We start from the raw sequence: 22,823 nt of genomic DNA, 5'->3' as shown, positions 1-22,823 counted from the left end.
CTTCCTTATAGCTTACATTGTCAAAAAAAGGAAAATGAGGTTATTCTAACATAAATTGTTCATCTTCTGTCTCCATTCATTAACCACCCTTTTTGAAATACTCTAGAATTTTACTAGAAATTTAAGACAAGTTCAATGACTGATAGCTCTTTCTTTTTGGAAAATCATAAAATCTAATCTTTTCCAGTTCTATGTAACTATTCCCTTCTCTATGATCACATGCAAGAACAATCACATCTGCAAATTTTCATTTATAATTTTTTTAAAAATTATTTTTTCAATCAAAGATCCACTCTTTCATCCTCCCCCTCCAATTGAGAATGAAAGAAAATCAAAACCTCTGTTATAAACATGTAGTCAAGTAAAACAAATATCTGGATTTGTCATATCCAGAAGAATATATGTGCATATATACAAGTATATATGTATATACATACATCTCATTTTACACAGAGACTTTATTTTATTTTTTTTTTGCAAGGCAGTGGGATTAAAGTGGCTTGCCCAAGGCCACATAGCTAGGTAATTTATTAAGTGTCTGAGGCTGAATTTGAACTCAGGTACTTCTGACTCCAGGGCTGGTGCTCTATCCACCTAGCTGCCCCCTACACAGAGACTTTCAACTCTATCAGGAGGAAGAAAGCATGTTTCATCAGAGGTACTCTGCAATCCTTGGTTAGGTTCATACTGGTCAGAGTTCCTAAGTCAAAGTTGTTTGTTGTTATCAATATTCTTATCATATAAATTGCTCTCTTGGTTTTATTCCCTTCACTTCAATTTGTACAAGTTTTCCCAGCTTTCCCTGAAAGCATCCTCTTCAGAATTTCTTAAAGCAAAATAAATATTATTCTATTATATTGTATTCTTATATATATATCATAACTTGTTCAGCCAGTCCCCAAATGAGGGAACCCCTTGAGATTTCTATTCTTTGTCACCTCAAAAAGAGTTCTAAATATTTTTGTATATCCTTAGAATTTTGTTATGCTTAGGACTAATCTAAGTTTACTCTTTTCCCTCTAATTCCTTATTCCCTTTCCCTCCTACTTTCCTCTAAGTAAAATATTTTTAGTGTTCATTTGTTCATATGTATTCTTCCCTCTCTTGACCAATTCAGATGAGAGTGAGGTCCAACTATTAGCTGCTCTGCACCTGTCTGTTTGAATAGACTTTGATTTGTGTACTCTTATGTAAGATAATTTTCCCTAGCTTTCCTTTCCATCCTTCACTACCCCTTAAACTTCCAGTATTCTTGTTCCCTTTCTCATCATTCATCTTTTAATATCATCAAGATAAAGCAGAATCAATCCCAGGCCCTTTATATAAAGAAATTCCCTTTATAACCCCTAATGATATATAACGTGGTTCAGAGATTCTTGTTTTAGTTTCTTAAAATTGTTCATTTAGGTTTAACTTTTTATGTTCTCTTTTTCCTCTCACTTAATATAGTATTTGATTTTTTCAAATTACATAAAGATAATTTTCAACATTAACTTTTGTAAGATTGAGTTCCACAGATTTCTCCCTCCCCTTACATCTCCCCAAGACAGCAAGCAATCTGATATGGCCTACACATGTACAGTCCCTATCCTTAGTCATTTTGTGAAAGAATCAGAACAAAACAGAAAAACTATAAGAAAAAAGAAAAAACCCTAAAAAGTGAAACTAGTATGCTTTGATTTGCATTCAGACTTTCTCTGGATGTGGATAGTATTTTCCATCATGAGTCTTAATTGAACTGCTGAGAAGAGCATAGTTGATCACTGCCCAATGTTATTGTACAACATTCTGGATCTGCTCACTTCATTCAGCATCAATTCATGTCTTTCCAAATTTCCAAATTTTTCATTATTTCTTCTATTAAAATACTATTCCATTCCTTTTATATACCACAACTTGTTTAGCCATTCCCCAATTGGTGGATATTCCCTCAATTTCCAGTTTTTTGCCATTCCAAAAAAAGCTGCCACAAATATTTTTGTACTCGTGGATCCCTTTGTAGTAGTGGTATTTTGGATCAAAGGGTATGCAGTTTAGTCCTTTGGGCACATTAGCAAATTAACTTTCCAGAACAGTTAGATCCATCAACAATGTATTATTTTCCTTTTCTGTTATGTTAGCCAATCTGTACATATGAGATAGTACCTCAGAATTATTTTAACCTGCATTTCTCTAATCAATAGTGATTTAGAGCATTTTTTTAAATATAGCTACAAATAGTTTTAATTTCTTCCTCTGAAAACTTCCGCTCCTATCCTTTGCCCATTTATTGATTGGGGAATGATTTGTAGTCTTAAATTTTTTTTTAGTTTTTTTTGCAAGGCAATGGAGTTAAGTGACTTGCCCAGGGTCACACAGTTAAGTAATTATTATGTGTCTGAGACAGGATTTGAACTCAGGTTCTCCTGACTCCAGGGTCTGTGCTCTATCCATTATACCACCTAGCTGCTCCTAATCTTAAATATTTGACTGTTACATACACACACACACACACACACACACACACATACAGAGAGAGAGAGAGAGAGAGAGAGAGAGAGAGAGAGAGAGAGAGAGAGAGAAATGTGACCAATATTAGAAACACTGGCTATAAAAATCATTTCCCAGATTTCTGTTTTCCTTCCAACATCGTTTATTTTGATTTTGTTTGTGTAAAACTTTTTTAATTTCATGCAATCAAAATTACCTATTTTTGTATTTCATAATGTTCTCTATCTCATTTGATAACAAATTCTTCCCCTCTTCATAGATCAATATTTAGTAGGGAAATTTTTTCCGTTTTGGCTCTTTCTGGTTTGGGTATCAACAATTGTGAAAACATTGTAAACTTAAAAAACAAGTCTAAAAAAATACAATGCTTGCTTCATATGTTCCAAGAATTCTACTTGTACTTATGCCTAAGCTATGTTTTCTTTGTGGTTTTGATATTGGAATCAATCTCCTCTTTTGGGTTTGTGTCTTGAGCAGTCTTGTTGCTATATTAACTTTTTATGGTGGGATTCTTTTTTTTCATTTGCTCATTCTTCCAACCTACTCTGACTTCAGATTTGACGTTAAGAGCAAATTCTATGCATTTTTTGGAGGGGATATCTGAGGCTGTCCTCTTGCTGCTTTCTTGGTGATAGTGTTGGAATTTTAGGATCCAAGGGACAGTTCAGGCTAAGGACTTACAGATGCCATTTTGGTATGACCTCTATAAACTCTTGACTTGGATTTAGGTCTGAGCAAGAATAGATTACTATTGACTCTGCCATTATCAGTTAGCTGGGAAGCTCTACTGGATCAGTGATAGTAAGCTTCCCTTTGGTTATTCTTATAGGCTTTAAAATGGGCTAGAAGCTGGAACTGAGACCCTGCTCTGCTTTTGTAGTCCAGGTATACAACTGCTGCTTGCTTCTAAAATTGCTTTTTTCTCAGTACATTACCTAGGGCCTATAATCTCTGTCTTTTTATCTTGGAACATCAATCTGGGTGCACGTCTCCTCATCCTAGATCTGTGACCTGGAACTGGTTCTTGAGTGATAAAATTGCTAGAACTATTCCCACACCCTGCATGTGGTGCCCCAAGTACTATGGATCGGGGCCTCCTCTTACCTTGATGCACAGTTTTTCTTTACATTAGAGTGCCCTGCATAGCCAACAGTCCTGGTCAGACTCAAACCTTACTGCCCAAAGGCTTCTTTGTGACAACCTGGCCTACAAAAATGATTCACTGTGACTTCTCCCACCCTAGATTTCTCCATCAGGATTTGTCTGGTGCATTTTTTACATTTGTTTGGAGTTGGAGAAGTAGAATGTTTCACTTTTTGCTATTCCATTATCCTGGCCCAGTCCTCTGCCAGTTCTTTTAATAGCTTGGATTAGACTGGGTCCAATAGATTGTTTGGACTGGGTCCACTGAACTCATCAATGACACTAGGAACTCTGTTACCATCTCTTTACTTATTTGGGGTTCAACTAGTTCCTTGTTAGAAATGTATGTTCTAGGCCTTTCTAGTCCAAAGATTAATCTCTTTGGTAAAGCCACAGAAGTAAATTAAATCCAGGGGCCTCCATTTTGGAGATATCCAGGTTGTCTAACCTTTTTTCTGCTCCTTGTTCTGCTTCTGACTTTCTAGACCATGCCACTATATCTTAGCTTCTATTTGACCCTGGAATGTCCTTCAGTGCCTGATGCCTCCTCACCCTAAAATATTATTCTGTCATACTGGAATCTTTCTCTCGTTAGTGAATACCTCCCAATCCTCCATTTTGGGGAAGAGTTCAGGCTGACAAACTTTCATCCCTCTTCTAAATCTGTTTCTAAATTTTCAGATTTCATGACCATGCCATTCAAAAAAAATCCTTTTTTGTTGTCCTTAAATTATTTTTGCAGGGGCCAGACATACCTCATTCTGAACTTTGTGGTTTCTAAAACTATTAAGAACTATGTCTCATTTTTATATTTATCTTCTATTACTCACCCTTGTGTTCATCTTCTATACATGTCTTTTAAAGACATGTTATTAGTTAGCTAATGAGTTCTCTGTGGATTCAATATTAGCCTCTTTAGATAGTTCCTTTTTTCCTCATCAAAATTTCTTTTTGTGTCTTCATAATTTCATCCATGAAATCATCACAGTCTTACTGGGCTAACTTCTAAAAAATTTTGATCAATGGATCCAACCTGTCCTTTCTCAGGAGCCAATGAGATCTGTTCTCCCAGAATTTAATTTGTAGGTTAGATTAGACCCAATTTCCCTCTCACCTATCAAAAATTCTAAATTGGAGTGAACACTTTGCCCTCAGAATTCCTCACACTTCCAAGTCATCAATGACTTTTTTTCTTGGTATTGAACAGCTAGTTCTAGAGTGGAATTTTCCTTTGTTGATGTCTTTATCTTCTAAAGTGGAAAGTGTATTAATGCAAATAAAGAAATTATTTGCTGCTTTTGTTTTTGGAAGAGGGAATACTTTCATTGATATTCAAATGAGTAAAGCTGTTCATTCCTTAACATGATTCTACTTCCTGTGATAAGTTTCTCTCAGTTCCTTATTTGCTTCTGAGTAAAGAAGTCTACTTTTACCAAGTCAAAGACTTAAATAACAATAAGCTTTCCAAATAGCTTTATTAGTATAAATCAGAGAATAATCCTTATATATATATTGCTGCTCAATGGTCTTTTTTGATTAAACTTTTAGACCTTAAAATTACATTCTCTTAAAGAAATATTTCAGAACTTACATATCCAAATGAATACTTTCCCTAATAAATGGCATCTGAGAATACTATTTTATAGTGGTGTTGTCACTGCTAAAAAACATTTTTTTGGCAACTTTAACTCTGGATCTCTCTTCACAATACTATAGCACATTCATCTGAAAATTCTCAGTGGTGGAAAGTCTTTATCCTTGAGAGTTAAGAGTACTAGACTCAGTCTTGGAGTCAGAAGATTCAAATTTGAGTCCTGAGTCTCTTCTTAGCTAGTACACTGGAGCATTGTCATGAAGAAATAAACCAGGTCATAATACATTGTTTTTGAATCATACATAATTTCTCAAACTCTTAATAATGATATATGAATGATAATTTGAATTTCTGTGATAGTGGGCACTTAGTAATTGCTAGATGAATGAATGAATGCAACTGATGTTAAAAAACAAATCAACAGTCTTTGTGTTGACTTTGGGCTAATGTGTTTTCTTGTATTTTGGTAGATAACAGAATTTCTGCTGAAGACTTTGACACTGTATCAGTGTCATAGTAAAAAAAATACTATCACCTTACTATTATCTTCAAAAATATTATTTTATTGAATTTTTCTTATAAGGTCAAAGGTTAAGTCTAAGTATTCACTGTGTTCATTCAAGATGTATGACAATCTTTGCAGAAATTTTCTTCATGCTCAAGTTTTCTGTTTAGTAAATATGTTTATCTGAATTTAACTGAAAAACTAATATTTTCAAACTAATTTTGACATAGAATACCTTTGTGCTTAAGCCTGTCTAGGGGAAGGTTTAAAGTAATAGAATATTCTATGGATAAAAGGAAAGAAGTAAATGGAAAATATTTCATAATAGGAAATGAACCTTATTTTCAAAGTTCCTATTTTGTGGTATATAATTATTATCTATTTAATTTCTTATTTAATCTTTTAGAGGGGAAAATTAATTATCATTTTTCTCAATAACTCTCCTTTTTCACACTTTAATGTAAGAACTCTATAGAACAAGCTTTTCAAATGTTTCACAAAGCTGTGGCAATGGGTAGAGTGGTAGAATCAAAAGGGTAACCAAGCCAAAGAAACTATAAAAGCTAAAATCAGATGCCAAGGAACAGAGTCACAAGTATTGCTTTAACCACAAGGTAGCCAATTTTCTTTACCTAGAAATAATGATTTTTTTTCCAGGTAGATTTTATTACTTCATAAATTGAAGGAATGGAATAGAACAGGATGGGGGGGGGGATATCCTCCTATTATATTTGGGGAAAAAATCCAGAAATATGGCTTCTATACTGTTTTCCAAATTAACTGTTTCTATGAATGAACCCACTTTATGACCATTTCACATTCTGTGTGAAATCTGGGCACATTTGGGCAACTCAGTTAAAATTCTTGGGTTATCAGTTTCTTCATATGAAAAATGAGCATATTAGACTAGATGGAATCTGAGGTCTTTTTCAGTTTTTAATCTATGATCCTATGATTTTTTTTGGCAAGGCAATGGGGTTAAGTGACTTGCCCAATGTCATACATCTAAGTAATTATTAAATGTATGAGGGCAGATTTGAACTCAGGTCCTCCTGACTCCAAGGGCAGTGCTCTATCCACTGTGCCACTTAGCTACTCCCGATCCTATGATTTTTTCATCCTAAATGATTAAGCAGTTATTTTGTACAAGAATGAACAGAATTCTGTACCTTCTTTAAATCTTTCCCAAGAGTAATATTTTTGTTCATGACATTCACAGATTAATGGACATTTAGAGTTGAAAAGATCCTGAGTTCATATAGCTTAAGGACTTTCAACTAAAATGGCAGCAGATTAGGACCTGGAGAAATCCAGGTCCATAAACATAAACATCCCAATAAATTCTAAACATAAGAAGGAGTAATAATAAGGACAATCAAGAAGAAATGTTTATAGACTTCACCATCCAGTCCTGGAATATACAAGCTACCAGAAACCTGTGGAGGTCCTGAATAGAGACAAGATAAGGTAGGCAAAAGGCATGCAAGCAGCCCAGACCTAATAGCAGGAGACAAAACCAGACCATGACCCAGGCAAGTTCAAGCCCAAGCCACTGTAAGGGTAATTTGGATCTTGTAGAAAATCTGCTACCAATACAAATGACAACATCTAGTTGGTGTATTGGTCAAGAAGAGTAAATTCCAGGTTTAGTGATTGTGAAAGAGGAAAGAGACAGAAGGCGCTGAGGCCAAAATCCAAGTCAAGCCACCAGAAAATGAAATCAAAATCAAGGAACTCCGACAGGAGGAGGAGTCCAGGCTTAACCACTGTATCCAAGATCAGGTAAGCCAGCTTATTTTAACTACAAGTATGAGAAGAAGTAAAGTATATACCAAAACACAAAAACCAATTATAGAACTGAGACTATATATTAAAAACAAATATATCAAAATAAAATTTAAAAAGAACTATGGACTGAGAGTAGTTGAAGACATGAAGCTAGAAGTAGAAAAAAGTAACACCACAAGTCCAGGTAAAGCTTCGGAAGAAAAAATGACCTAGCCACAAAATCTAAGAGTACCTGGAAGAAATGAAGCACAAGATATAAGGAAAGATAGAATAAACCTCTATGAAAGGGGCAGGGCAAAAGGAATAGATGAAGAGTAGTGATACGGAAATGGACTGCTTCAATAATACATTACTACTATTAAGAACTCTCTTCTTTGTAAAGAGAATGTAGGACAGTGAGAAGAAAAAATAAAATATATTTGAAACACAGATTTACATGGTTAAAATAAGGGACAAGAACAAAATCTACTATGTTTCGATGCAGGAGTAGGAATCATGACCTCAAGCCAAGTGTCAGCAAAAATTAGCTTTACAAAAAGGAAGTTAAATTATGCTTAAAAATAATCAAATCCCAAAATAAAAATCACTTCAGTCTACAGATGAGCAAACAGATTTCTGGGAGGTTAAACAAATGCATCTCCAAGTCAAATATCTTAACTTGTAGGCAAAATTGATACTCTTTGCTCTAAGTAATACTCATTCATTTATATTCAGATCAAAATATATAGTTTTTTTAAAACAAATGTCAACTGACTATGCTGAAAAGTACCATGCTTCATATTGAAACAATGAAGCAATATGTCCTTACTATGATCACTTTCCTCCCACTTAACAAACTTCCTCAAATAATTACTTTATTCTGTACAGACTGCAATCATCATCAGTAATGTCATCTTTGAAAATGAAAAGCAATATATTGGATAAATGATAACTATTTTGAAAAAAGCATATTCAAGAGCTAAGTTCTCTCACAATAATAAAAACGTTTAAAGTATTTGTAAAAGTCAGTAAAGCCAATTTAATGAAATACATACCAGTATGGTTATAGACAACATCAGTAATACAAAGCATGTTCCATTCCTTTTTCATTTTTTCTACTAGTTGTCCCACATCGCTCCAAGTATACTGCTTATTAGGTGTAGAAAAGTCAGGATTCAGTTCCAACTGATTTGACAAGGAATAACATGACCTAGACAACCCCAAAGTCTGAAGTGGGGTAAAATGAATCATGTTGTAACCTGCAAAATATTTTTTTAAACTTAAGAAAAAAATTTAAGAAGTTGATAATAAAAACCTGTATATGTCTAAAATGTATAGTATTAGTATAGAAATTATAAAGCATATATAAGAATATTTTTATGCATAAAATATATTTTTAAATATGAATTGAAAACATTTATTCAAATAAGATTTCATTTATCAGGTTGATGCTAATTTTTTGATTTTAAAGTAAATTCTTAAAAAATGACAATGATATACTTAGACCTGATCTGAAGCTGAGTATCCCAAACTTTGCAATTAATTTTTTATAGGAACTAACAATGACATTTTAAGAAAATTTTACTATTACCTGATTCTTTTGCAACTCTGAGTCTGCTTTCCCATTCAGGAAAAGGTCCCAAACACTTGGCAAGAAATGTCTGGAGAGTAACACAGTCCAAGTGTAATACTTGATTATCAATTCCAATGTGTAAAACAGGATCCACGACTATGTAACCTCCACCACTCTTCTCATTTCTTTAAAAAAATAAAGGAAAAAAAGACTTAATGAGAAGGTAATTTATATTCTTTTTTTTTTTGCAAGGCAGTGGGGTTAAGTGGCTTACCCAAGGCTACACAGCTAGGTAATCATTAAGTGTCTGAGGTCGGATTCAAATTCAGGTACTCCTGACTCTAGGGCCAGTGCTCTATCTAATGCACCACCTAGCCACACCTATATTTTTTTTATAGTTAAAAAGTTTTTAAATTTTTTTTATAAAAGCCTACACTTTGTTTTTCCATTCTCTAATCTCTGCTTATGATATTTAACTTTTTTTTAATTTTCTACCATCAGAATTCAAGTTTCAGTAATAGAAGTTATTATTCTCACCTTTTTTTACTGAGTCAGGCCTTACAATTTTAGAAGCATTTAATTAAAAAACTATTTTGAATAATTTTGTGGGTATAATAGCTTAATAGTGATGATAAGATTTCCTTCTTTTTTTATGGAAATTTATTTATTTTGAATTTAAAATTTTTCCCTTAATCTCACTTTCCTTCCCCCCCCCCCCATAGAAGGCAGTTTGTTGATCTTTACATTGTTACCTTGGTATACACTGATCTAAGCTGAATGTGATGAGAGAGAAATCATATCCTTAAGGAAAAAAAATAAAGTATAAGTGATAGCAAAATTACATAATAAAATAATGTTTTTTTTAAATTAAAGGTCTTTGGTCTTTGTTAAAACTCCACAATTCTTTCTTTGGATGCAGATGGCATTCTCCATTGCAGATACCTCAAGTTGTGCCTGATTGTTGCACTGATGGAATGAGCAAGTCCATTAAGGTTGATCATCACCCCCATGTTGCTGTTAGAGTGTACAATGTTCTTCTGGTTCTGCTCATCTCGCTCAGCATCAGTTCATGCAAATTCTTCCAGGTTTCCCTTAATTCCCATCCCTTCTGGTTATGGGACAATATTATGGGAACACAATAGTGTTCCATAATGTACATATACCTCAATTTGTTCAGCCATTTCCCAATTGATGGACATTCACTCAATTTCCAATTCTTTGCCACCACAAACAGAGCTGCTATGAACATTTTTGTACAAGTGATGTTTTTGCCCTTTTTCATGATCTCTTCAGGGTACAGACCCAGTAATGATATTGTTGGATCATAGGTTATGCACATTTCCATTGTCCTTTGGGTGTAATTCCAAATTGTTCTCCAGAAAGGTTGGATAGTTCACAGCTCCACCAACAAATGCATTAGTGTCCCAGATTTCCCACATCCCTTTCAACATTGATCCCTGTCCTTTCTGCTCATATTGGCCAGTCTGAGAGGTGTGAAGTGGTAACTCAGAGATGTTTTAATTTGCATTTCTCTAATAAGGATGATAGGATTTCTTTTAAAAAATTAATAGTTTAAAAAACTGAATACTACTGTAAAGGGTACAAGTATAAATTTGATCATGTACACATATACAAACATTCTTACTATTAAGTGAGGTTCAAAAGTCATTTGAAATATTTACAAAGTTTCATGAACCAGAATTTATAGTTGAATTAAAAAAATTAAAACTATATTGTTGATATGCTAAAAAGATCAGAATAACCCTCTAAAATCTATTTCCACAAAAAAATTCTTGCTTAATTTACTTTATCAAGAGTTAGTGTAAAGATATCAAAGAGTTTTTATGTCAGCTGTTTTGTCTAACATTCAATAAACATCTCATGAAAAAGAAGCTATGCAACACTTTATACTATACAGAAAGGGCTTTATTGTTTATTAGAAATTATATGATATGACTTTTATTGGATAGCAACAAAGCATAAGAAAAAAATCTCTTTGCCATTATCTATACTTTATTTTTTGGCAACTTAAAAACACAAAATTTTAAATCCACATTTTTCACATACACAAAGCTTTACTTACTCCTGATTGAAATAATATTGAAATGATCCAGCTTTCTGAAGATTAAGTTTACAATATTTATCAGAATCATCTTCCCTTTCTGTTGGATTTTCCCAAGCCAGGGGCCGGAATTTTTGTCGATTAAATTCTTCTCCAGGAGGAGGATAATTTGTGTAGACAGTAACTGTCTTCCCTTGTAAAGTTGGGCCTAATCGGAACTGTAATTCAAAACCTGAAAAAGTCAACTGTTAATAAAGTCACTGTAATTTTTAGCAACCATAAAATTCGCATAATTAAATAAGCACACAAATAATTTTAATTAGTACAATTATTTCTGGCAGGTTTGTGTCTAAAAGGCAGAGCTTTTTTTTTTTCCAGGAATTAGGGTAGGGAAATCCTTATCCTAAATACAGATACATAGTAAACCTCAGAGTTTATTATGGATTGTCCAAAGGTATTTACTCACTTCTATGCTTATCCAATGAAACAGATAATTTTATCTTATATATTGGATATGCCTAATGTGAGGAAGTCAAAAGATTTTAGTAATGTCACCCAATTTGATGAAAATAGGCTCAATTTTCCAAAGTAGAAAAACCTGATCACATGTGGTTAATAATCAACTAGTTAGAAATCTAGGGACAACATCATATCTCTCACTTTGTAGAATTTATCCAAAGATATGAGTTTAAAGGCCAACAAGGCTTCTTACTTATCTTAGGTGACCTTGAAAAAATAATTGAATTTCTCTAGGCCTATGCTCTCACATATAAAATAAAGACGTAAGATAAAATGTCTTCTATGCTCCTTTCTCATCTGTTAACTTCCAAAGGAATTAAAATCAGGAAAGATGATAAAGGGCAAAAGGTGATATAATTTTTGGAAATAATTTAAAAATGTTTTTTAAAAACTCAAATAAAATATTTAAGTGGCCTGGAGAATATAAAACTTCATAATCAACACTAGACTTATTTTCTCACTGGAGAAAATGGTGCCATTTTGAACAAATACAAGTATCAGAGTTCAGCTGCTTGAGCATATTTAAATAACCTGTTCCCTTTTCAGTTTATACAAATAATGCTTTCAGGATCATCCATGAATTCAATGAAGTTACAGTACAAAGGTTACCCGCCATCCAAATAGTTAAAAGTTTATCACTGAAGACTACTATATCTAGTTGAATGTCCTTTATTATAGTAAATGAGACTATTAGATAGTAAATGAGTTTACCTACATCAAATTCCACAGTTAATAAATCATTTTGCTAAAATTAGCTGAGATCCCAGTAGTACATGATGCTACAGTCTTAGTCCTGATAGTTACATTAGGAATATTTTTCTCAAATTAGCTACACTTTATCCCAAGTAACAACAAATAAGATATTTCAAAACTATCATATTCTAAATTTATTCAAATGTTCTCTTCCTAAAACTATATGGGTTTAAGCTCTGGAAAAGGTAATCTTTGTTTAATGTTCCATAAGAGTAATAGTAAAAATAATTATAGACATATGTTTAATAAAGGTGAAAGAACTTTTAAGTGTTAGTAATCTCAAAGACTTAATATTCTATTTTCTATCAATTCAAATTTTCCATATCAAATTACCATTAAATCAGATTTTAAACCAAGGTTGCTATGTGATAATAGTATTTCATAGAATCAGAGTTGGAAGGGATTGAATTGGCAATTTAGTCCAACTCATACGTAATAGTAATTTCCATTTTAACATATCTAATAAGTGGTTGTCTGACCTCTCTCTGAAGAGATCCAAAATGAGAAATGAAGGCAATTTATCCAATTTTGGACAATTCATCATTTTAGGAATGTTTTCTTAAATCAATCCTAAATTAACCTCTTTATTACTTCAGTTCATTACTCCTGATTGGTTTTTTTTGGGGGGAGGGCAATGTCTGATTTCTATTTCACATGAAAACTCTTCCAAAAGTTGAAGACAGCGATCACATCCCTCCTGAATCTTCTCTGCTCTACATTAAACATTCTCAATCCTTTTACCTCTTCATCCTTAGAAAGGGTCCAGCTTACCAATTGCCCTACTTTAAATGATGGAACTCAGAACTGAACCCAAATTTCCAATGACCAAATGCTCTCAATTCTCTCAGTCACTCAGATCGGTAACCTTGGTGTCTCATCCTTAATCACTCACTCTTGTTCCGATAAGTTACACTATTATTTTTGACTTTTCTAACATCTCTCAAATTTGTCCCTTATCTCCTCAGACCCAGATACCATGCTGAGGAAGCTTCCTATCATCTCAGGTCTGGACTGCTGCACTAACTTGCTGACTTATCTCCCAACACAAGTCTCTCTCCATTCCTACTATTGACCCTCCTACCTTGAATCCATCATCTCTAGAGGCTCGTTTTGACTCCAGGACCTAAGCACTTCATAAGCAGCTCTCTTCCCACCTTTTCCAGCCTTCTCATCCTACAGCTTCTCAACACACTCTATGACTAAGTGATGTCAGCCTCTTTGGGTCTCCTTGCTCCATCTCCTGACTGAAGATGTTCCCTGGCTGTCCCCAGACCTAAAATGCACTCCTCTTCCCCTTCACCTCCTGGCTTTTTGGGTTTCCTTAGAAATTCAATCTCCACTAAATCCCATTTTTGCAAAATAACCTTCCTCAAAGTTCTTCCATGCTAGAGACTTTCCTTTAAGACCACCTCCAATTTATCCTGGATATATTTTGATTGCATGCTGTCTCCCTCATCACATTTCAAGCTCTTTAAGGGTATGGACTGGGTTTTTTCCTTTTTTATACTGAATGGTAAGAAGAGTCCTTGGCACAGACTAGGAGCTTATTAATGCTTGTTGACTTCAGCAGGCTGGACCGTTAATAGAGAGAAGTAACAAGGAAGTCCTGGAAATTTACAGTACAGAGGAATTTATATTTGATCCTAAAAGTAGAAGCCACTAGAACAGGGGCAGGGAACTAACAGGGCATTAATTTAGTCTGGTACTGCCATGGCAACTGCAGGCAGGACTCAAAATTCAATAAATCTAACAGCTTTTTAAGGATGAATTAATTAAAGGTTTGATCAATTAGATCAGGCTAATTTTTAAGCTGATAATATTGTATGGACTGTGAATGTTATAAATATCTGAATGGCCTCTTGGCAGAAAAAAGGTTCCTCACCCCTACACGAATATTTAAAGAGAGGAGTGCAGAGTCTGTGTTTTAGGAAAATTCTTTCGATAGCTGGAGAAAGAGCAGGAATAGGAAGAAGTTTGAGGTAAGGCAGCCAATTAGGTGATCAGGGGAAAAGATGATGAAGGCTTGAATGAGGATGAGGACTGTGAATGAAGAGAAGTTTATGAAAGACATTTTACAGAGAGAAATCACAAGACCAAGAAATCACCAACTAATTGGATAGACTAAGTGAGAGAGGAATCCAGCAAGATTTCAGAGTTAAGAACTTTAGGTGACTTGGAGTTTGAGTAATAGAAAAGCTTGAAAGAAGGGAAGATTTTGGGGAAAAGATAATTAACTCTGTTTGGATATGTGGACTTTGAAATGTCAGAGATTAATATAATTCAAAGTATCCCATAGATAGCCAATGATACAGGCCTGAAACTAGGACCATTAACAACTAAGTATTCTTGAGTCTGGTCATTCAACCAGTTCTGAATTATCTATATGACTGTATTATATAGTCTACATCTCCCCAGCTCTGCTACAGTTTTAGTATGAGATACTTTATCAAAAGTTTAGCTAATATTTAAGTAACTTATATCTGCTGCATGCATTTCCTTTATCCATTAATTCAGTAATCCTTAAAAGAAAATGAGGTTTGTTTATCATGATTTGATGATGAAATCTTACTGACCAACTTGCAACCAGTTTTATTTCTTCATCAATACGGCCATACTTGCCAGTAAAGAGGATTTTAAATTCTTTATACTTCAACATTTTCATGAGCAACTGTTGTGACTAAAAAAATTAATCACCTGATAGCCACACTTTGGCATCTATCTCCAAACTCAGGAAGTCTTGAACAAAAGAACTTACAATTTCTTGTTGAGCTCATAGTTCAGGTCTTTACAATTTGGTAGAATCTGCCTAAGACCATATACTTTGTTGGCACAGCTTGCCAGTGTTGGGCAGTGACTTGCCCAGTCACACAACTAGTAAGTTTCTTGGGCCATATTTGAACTCAAAAAGTCTTCCTGTCTCCAGGCTTGGCACTCTATTCACTCTGGCACCTAACTCCCCAACTGCTGATTATATTATTTTTTTTTTGTTTTTTTAGATTTTTTGCAAGGCAAATGGGGTTAAGTGGCTTTCCCAAGGCCACACCATTAGGTAATTATTAAGTGTCTGAGACCGGATTTGAACCCAGGTACTCCTGACTCCAGGGCCGGTGCTTTATCCACTGTGCCACCTAGCCACCCTGATTATATTATTTCATACAAGTTTTTTGTTTTATTAATATTTATAAATGAGATGCAGATCTATTCTTGATTAAAGTGCTGAACTGTGAGTCAGAAAATCTGGGTTCTATTCTCTACTTTATCACTAAACTAGCTGTGTGACTTGGGATACAATTTCTCTAGGTTATTAGCTTTCTAGGAGATAAAGATCTTTTCAGCTATAATATTCTACATAATAAGAGAAGCTTAGATTTTGTGCTCTGAGGCTTACAAAGGACTTTAAAAACATTATCTCATTTGATTTTTACAAAAACTTTGTGAAGTGTGCATCACAGAGAGGCTAAAAGAGTTGTCCATGGTCACAAAGCTAAAAACCTGCTGGAAGAGGAATATGAATGCAGGTTTTTCCTGACTCCAAGTTCAGTACTTTCTACTAAAACATAGTTATAGTAAATATCATTATTCATGTGATACTATATGGAATACCCTACCACAAATATAGACAAACTCAAAGTAATGTTGGAATATACAACTAACAAGGGGCAGAGTAGGCCTGAACCCAGGCCCTTGTGACATCAAGGCCAGTGCCTTTTTTTAATGACTTATTCTGTCCAGTCTGATAGGAGTTATTAATTATGACACATTTATATGGTTCTTTAATGTTAGCAAAGTGTTTTATGCATGTTCTCATTTGATCAACTGTTGTTGCAAGTGACTTAGATTTAAGTGAGAGAATACTGTGTAAAGTCACCAGTCTCATTTTCTCCTCCAGAGTCATCTGAGTCCAGTGGCCAGATATGGATAAGGACAACTGGAGATGGCCCCTGGATGCAGTAGGAGACCTTGGCCTTTAAAAAAATTTTTATTTATTTATTTAGGGCAATAGAATTAAGTGACTTGCCCAAGGTCACACAGCTAGGCAATTATTAAGTGTCTAAGGCCAGATCTGAATTCAGGTACTCCTCACTGCAGGGGCCAGTGTTCTATCCACTGTCCCCATCCTTGACCTTTTTAAACTAAGATCTTTAATAGGTCTCAGTATGACTAAGAACTATATAATGGATAGTATCAACATATTAGAAGAGTTCAAAAAAAGGAAATATATAGCTGCAATCAGGAAATAACTTATCAGGGACATATTTAGAAATTATTATTTCTAACATTATATTTAGAACATTATATTTAGAAATAGAATACATTTATATTTTATGAAAATGTACTTTTTTGTACTAATTTTTTTGAAGAGACATTTGATGGGGGAAGAAAATCACTACTATCTATCAAGTAAATCAAGGTAGTTTCTATAGAAGAACTGGCATTTTAGATGATCTAGGGAGGTTGGGGAAAACAGCTTTTTTTATATGTATAGTTTACAGCAAAGCAAGAGAAAAAGGGCAGCTAAAAATTAATATAAGCATAGGCTGTACTAAGAAAAGTATAGCTTCCAGGACTAGAGAGGTGTTAGAATTATTGCAATATCTCTGATTATAGCACATCAGGAGTACTGGGTTCATTTGGGAACCATATTTTAGAAATAATATTGATAAGTTGGCATGAAGACACAAGAAGGGTAAAAGAATAAAGAATCTTGCAAACAAATACATAAGGATATTTGAAGGAGGTGGGGATATCTGACTAAGATAATGCTTAGTTGGGGCTATCATCATGATGATAGCTATCATCAAATATTAAAGTTTCTAAATGCAACAGAAAAGATTACACTTGCTATGCTTGGTAAGATGCAAAAGTGGAAGCTATAGGTTGTTTGCTTTTTTTTGTTTTGTTTTTTGCAAGGCAATGGGGTTAAGTGACTTGCCCAAGGTCACATAGTTTTAAGGTTCAATCAGAATCATCCAAAAATAGAATAGATTTCTTTGGGAGGGTCTCTGGAAGTTTTCAAGAAAAGTCTAGATAATAATAACTTATTGGTTATACTTTAGGAGAGAGATTTTTCTTCTAAAGCTTTATACTTGGGTATTAAAAAAATGAACATGAGATAGGATAGGTCTGGGATGGTTAGATAGCACTTGAAGATGATTTTTGGTTTTAGTGGATTACAAACTAAATAGAACTTAGCACTGACATGGCAGCCAAAAAAGCTTACCGTAACTAAATTAGTAAAGATCTAGATTCCATGACTGGGAGGTGAGGAAAAATAATTCAACCATATTTTGGTCTGTAATATTGTGTTCATTTGTGGGCATTATAGTTTAAGAAGGACAGTGATAATCTAGATTGTCCAGAAGAAGGCAACAGGATGGTGAAGGGGTTTGAGTTCAAATCAAGATCTGCTGAATATATTATTCATGTTTAATGTGAAGAAGATAAAGAGGGTGAAAGGAAGATATATGGGGCATGATAACTATTTTTAAGACTTGAGGGGTTGTAATGTAAAGGAGAGATTAGGCCTGACTATCCTCAAAAAGCAGAATGAGAAGCAACAGATGGAAGTTGCAATTTAGGATTGATTAGGAAAATCTTCCCAATAATTCAAGCTGTCTAAAGGTACAATTGGCTAACTTGAGATGATGTAGTTTCTCCCCTCTTAGGAATTTTCAAACAGGCTGAATAAACCCTTATCAGGTATTTTCAAATTCTATGATTCTGTCATTTCTTGTACATAGGTTGGCGTTAAATGGCCTCCCTCTGAATTCTGAAATTTTGTAATCAAATTTATTGAAAATGAGATAAATCATACACAAAAGGTATGAAGCCTATTAAGCAAAAGGGCGGAATACAAGTCAGATGCAGTCTGGGGGTTGTTTCCAGAAGTATGGTATAATTTGCTTTATAGTAGTCCTCCATGGTTATTTCAGTTTTACAGTATGTATGAAATCCCCAAATGGGTCTGTGGCTAGACAGCTCCCCTTTCTCTCAAAATCCATTATTCAAACAGACCAAATTAAATGCACAAATTAGACAGTATTGTATTTCTACCGTAATTAATATGTATGTGTTTATATATACATACATGTGTGTGTGTGCGTGTGTGTGTGTGTGTGTATTGCAAGGCAATGGGGTTAAGTGACTTGTTCAAGATCACACAATTAATTATTAAACATATGAGTCCAAATTTGAACTCCTGACTCTAAGGCCAGTGTTCTAGCCACTGTGCCACCTAACTGCCCCATTAATAAATGTATTGAAAAATGATTTTAATTTTAGTTCTGGTGTCAATGAACAAGTTTTTACTAAATGACTATTACTGTGACAAGGACTTTTATTGTGGGCATAGAAAGAGGAAAATATTAACACAAAAATAACTGGAAAACAATTAGTTATTATAAATATGATATACATATATATACATATATATTCAAAGAAAGTAAGACACATGAAATTGGAGTATTAAAGAAAGGTGTACCAGAAATAGTAGATTTTGAGGGCTAGATTTTCAGACTAGATAGTATTTGGATAGATGAAGAGAAAAAAGGTAGAAATATGGGAAAATAGTGAAAATGAATAAAGAATAATAGGGGGAAGTAGCAGACCAATATGAGTAGCATGGATGATATATGTTAAAAGAATAATGGATCATCATGGTGGATAGCTGCACAAAATTATTGAGAATCTTAAGGTCCAGGAAGAGGAAACTTCATGTGGTAAGCAATAAGGAACCACTGTAGTTCCTTATTAAGAAAACAAACTAAAAGTGTATTTCAGAAACATCATTCTGGCAGTATCCATATGCAAGACAGACTGGGAGACACAAGAGGGAGAAAGACTACCAAAAATGTTTCTGCAATAATACACAAGGATGTGGTGAGCAAGAATAGACACTTTGAAGGAATTATTAGCAGGACTTAGTGACATGAAGGTGTTAAGTGAAATAAAACTTCAAGGCTTCTAATCCAGGAGACTGAAAAATAACAATACTGAAGAAGTCAGTTAGAAAGCATATCAAGTCTGAGATTAGGAAGAGAAGTTGGAAGAAAGGGGCAAATATCATGACTTTGAACATGTTATATTTAAGGCAATGGTAAAATACCTAATTGGGGAAATACTCCAGCCAATATAGAACTGAAAGACAAATGACAGAGAAAGACCAGACAAAGGCAGAAAAGTTCAAGAAAAGAAAAGAACCAGAAAAATGCAGCCATTGTGAAAGCTGAAGGAAGAATGTTTATAGCAACAAATAGGTGTTCAATGGGGTCAAATACTGAATTCAAGGCAAATATTTTAATAAGTGTCTTATTTAAGTACGTAAAATACCTAGCCCTGAGCTAGGTACTAAGGGGTATAAAGATTAATTAAGGAGGAGCTGGGTGGCATAGTGGATAGAGCACTGGCCCTGGAGTCATGTGTACCTGAGTTCAAATCTGGTCTCAGACACTTAATAATAATTACCTAGCTGTGTGACCTTGGGCAAATAACCCCCTTACCTTGTAAAAACCAAAAAAAAAGAAAAAAAAGGTTAATTAAGATTTAATTCTTCCCTCAAGGATCTTATAGTTGAAGATAGGAATACAACCCAAAATACATATAGATAACAAAAATATAAACTAATATGTAAATAAGAGGTACAAAGAAATTAGGGATCTGAAGAAAGAAAGATCATTTATGATTAGAGGAAATAAGAGAAGACCATGAAAGAGGTAGCATTTGTGTTGGATACTGGAGACTAGGAATGGGAAAGGGCGTGGGCAGATGAAGCAAGGGAAGACTTAAAAGAACAGCCTGGAACACAGCAAAGGACAGTTAGAAGCGACAATGAATAGACCAGTTTGGTGTAATAGTATAAGGTCTATGGAAGGGAATGGCATGAGATAAAGCTGAGAAGTAGGATAGTTCAAAATTACACGGGGTTCTTAAACTCCTCTTACAAGGTAAGGCAGTTGGATGAGGCAAGCATAAGCCACTAAAGGACTTTAAGCAAAGCTATAAGAAAAGTCAACTTTAAAATGGCCACTGGGTGTTCATAAATTCAATAATACGGATTTAACAGCTGACATCCTTTCAGCTTACTTTCTCTCTCTCTCTCTCTCTCTCTCTCTCTCTCTCCTCCCTCCCTCCCTCCTTTTGCAAGGCAGTGGGGTAAAGTGGCTTGCCCAAGGCCACACAGCTAGGCAATTATTAAGTGTCTGAGGCTGCATTTGAACGCAGGTACTCCTGACTCCAAGGCCAGTGTTCTATCCACTATGCCACCCAGCTCCCCCCTTAATTAATCTTTATACCCCTTAGTACCTAGCTCAGGGCTAGGTATTTTAGGCACTCTATCCACTGCATGCCACCTAGCTGCCCCTTGCACTACCTAGCCGCCCCTTTTCAGCTTACTTGCCAAGAATTTTAAGATATACCTGCAATTGATAGCCAGCTGGTGCAATGGTGAAGAGACATGGAATTTTTTGCTTAATTTAAATTTAAATTTCAGAAGTTAAATTGGAAGAATATAATTTAGAAAAACTCATCTTTTTTTTTTTTTTGCAAGGCAAATGTGGTTAAGTGGCTTGCCCAAGCCACACAGCTAGGCAATTATTGTGTCTGAGGCCAGATTTGAACTCAGGTACTCCTGACTCCAAGGCCAGTGCTCTATCCACTGTGCCACCTAACTGCCCTGAAAAACTCATCATCTTGAAACTATTTTTAATGATCTTACATCTAGATAAGAATAAAACTATCTATCTATATATATATATATATATATAGTTATTAATAGAGAAAAGTTCAAATTATTTGATTTTAAAAAAATCACATTTCAAGCAATTTCATTTCACTAGAAAAGTAACTACATGTAACTTTATCCTTAACTAGCTTTCAGAAGCTTTGGGTTTGGTTCTTTTACAATTTACCAATTTTAGGAATAAGTGTGGGGAACTGAAAGAAAAAAAAACTATAAACATTTATAGTGCCTAGGAGTTGAATTATTTAATTTGCACCTGTTTTATTTCTTTAAGGATTAGCAATAGAATTCTTACTACTATGTAAATAATCCTTAACAGATTTTTGATGAGAGTGGGCATGCAGAGACATATGAAATGGTTTCATGATTAGTATCATTTCTTTCTGGATTTTTTTTTTAGTTTTTTGCAAGGCAATGGGGTTAAGTGGCTTTCCCAAGGCCACACAGCTAGGTCATTATGAAGTGTCTGAGGTCATATTTGAACTCGGGTACTCCTGGCTCCAGGGTCGGTGCTCTATCCGCTGGGCCACCTAGCCGCCCCTGGATCTTTTTTTTTTAAAAAAGCAAAATAATCAGCAGCAATCCCTTGTTACAAAGAAAGCCACTCAGTCATGTAGTTTTTTCCTTTCTCTGACAAAGTCTGGATAAATATTTTGGATGTGCGTTCTTTTTCATTCATTAGCTACAGAAGTAAGATAACAGAAAATGAAGAAAACACCTTCCTACCCACCTTGTTCGAGCCGGAAGAGGGTCTTTTCTAGCTTTTCCATGTCGTTTAAAAGCAAAATGCGAACTTGCTTACTGTGACCCATTTTGACTCCCAAGTGATCTGAAGAGAATGACTTCAAAAATGAATAGACGATCCCTATAAAATAATGAAAAGCCATTAAAAAAGAAAGTCTCTGCGTGCCCCGAATCTGTTCAGAGTCGCACTTACATGTTGTCAAAAACCCTAGCAGACACACGGCGGCTAAAGGGAGCAGTTCCAGCCAAGGAGCCCCGGAGACCGTGGTAAAAGGCGTCGCCTCCGGGGCGGCGCGAAGCCCGGGGGCTGGCGTGAAGGCGGGCAGGGAGAGGCCGGCCGCTGTCGGGGGAGGCCGCGGGGGTCGGGAGACCAGTCCGGCGCCTGCGAGTGGCACCTGCGCCCGCGGCTCTCTGCCCGCCCGGCCCGCGGCGCCAGGTGGGCGACGGCCCCCGCGACTCCAAATTCGGGCAGGAGGTCGCCGAGGGGTGGGGCCGGGGGGACAGCTGCGGCCCTCGGAATGCCCTCCATAGATAGAGAACGTACGGAGGAGGGAAGACGCGGGGGGACAGGCGCTCTGTCCCCCGGGGGTCGGCACTTACGGGGGCCGGAGGACGTGCAGCCGCCGGGACACCGAGGGCTGGAGGCCGGGGGGCGGGGCGGCGGCCGGGGGGCGGGGCCGGAAGGGCCCGCGGGCTCCGGGATCCCTCCGCCGCCGCCGCCGCCGCCGCCGCCGCGAGAGACCGGGAGGGGGAGGGGCGGGAGCCGCGGCCCGGGCCACCGCCTTCTTCCCCCACGCGCGCTCGTCTCACGGCCGATCTCCGGGAGGGCTTGAGCCCGCTAGCCGCGGCCGCAGAGTCTCGCGAGAGTGGGGGAGCGCCTCTCGGCCCCCTCCCCATCCCTGGGGTCCCTGTCTGTCTGCGGCTCTGGCCGGGTCC

General features: G+C 35.9%; 1 protein-coding gene across 4 annotated transcripts in view; it reads right to left on the bottom strand.

Annotated features, from left to right (window-relative positions):
• Window positions 1–22,586, bottom strand: part of AGL (amylo-alpha-1,6-glucosidase and 4-alpha-glucanotransferase) — an 84,314-nt gene extending 61,728 nt beyond the window's left edge. For 3 of the 4 annotated variants that reach the window (XM_074188247.1, XM_074188245.1, XM_074188248.1), the window contains exons 1-5: window positions 22,488–22,586; window positions 21,874–22,008; window positions 11,156–11,366; window positions 9,091–9,257; window positions 8,555–8,758 (exon numbers count right to left, since the gene is read on the bottom strand). In XM_074188247.1, coding sequence (XP_074044348.1) covers window positions 8,555–8,758; window positions 9,091–9,257; window positions 11,156–11,366; window positions 21,874–21,955 — 664 coding nt within the window. In that variant the 5' untranslated portion in view covers window positions 21,956–22,008; window positions 22,488–22,586. Of the gene's footprint in view, window positions 1–8,554; window positions 8,759–9,090; window positions 9,258–11,155; window positions 11,367–21,873; window positions 22,009–22,080; window positions 22,185–22,487 lie in introns of those variants that run through there. The other variant, XM_074188246.1, reaches the window with a different exon arrangement.
• Between the last annotated feature and the right edge of the window lie 237 nt (window positions 22,587–22,823).

This window comes from Macrotis lagotis, chromosome 5, assembly GCF_037893015.1.
Source record: "Macrotis lagotis isolate mMagLag1 chromosome 5, bilby.v1.9.chrom.fasta, whole genome shotgun sequence".
Classification (NCBI taxonomy): Eukaryota; Metazoa; Chordata; class Mammalia; order Peramelemorphia; family Peramelidae; genus Macrotis; species Macrotis lagotis.
The sequence above is the reverse complement of the archived record's forward strand: the minus strand, read 5'-3'. Positions and strand labels throughout refer to the sequence as shown.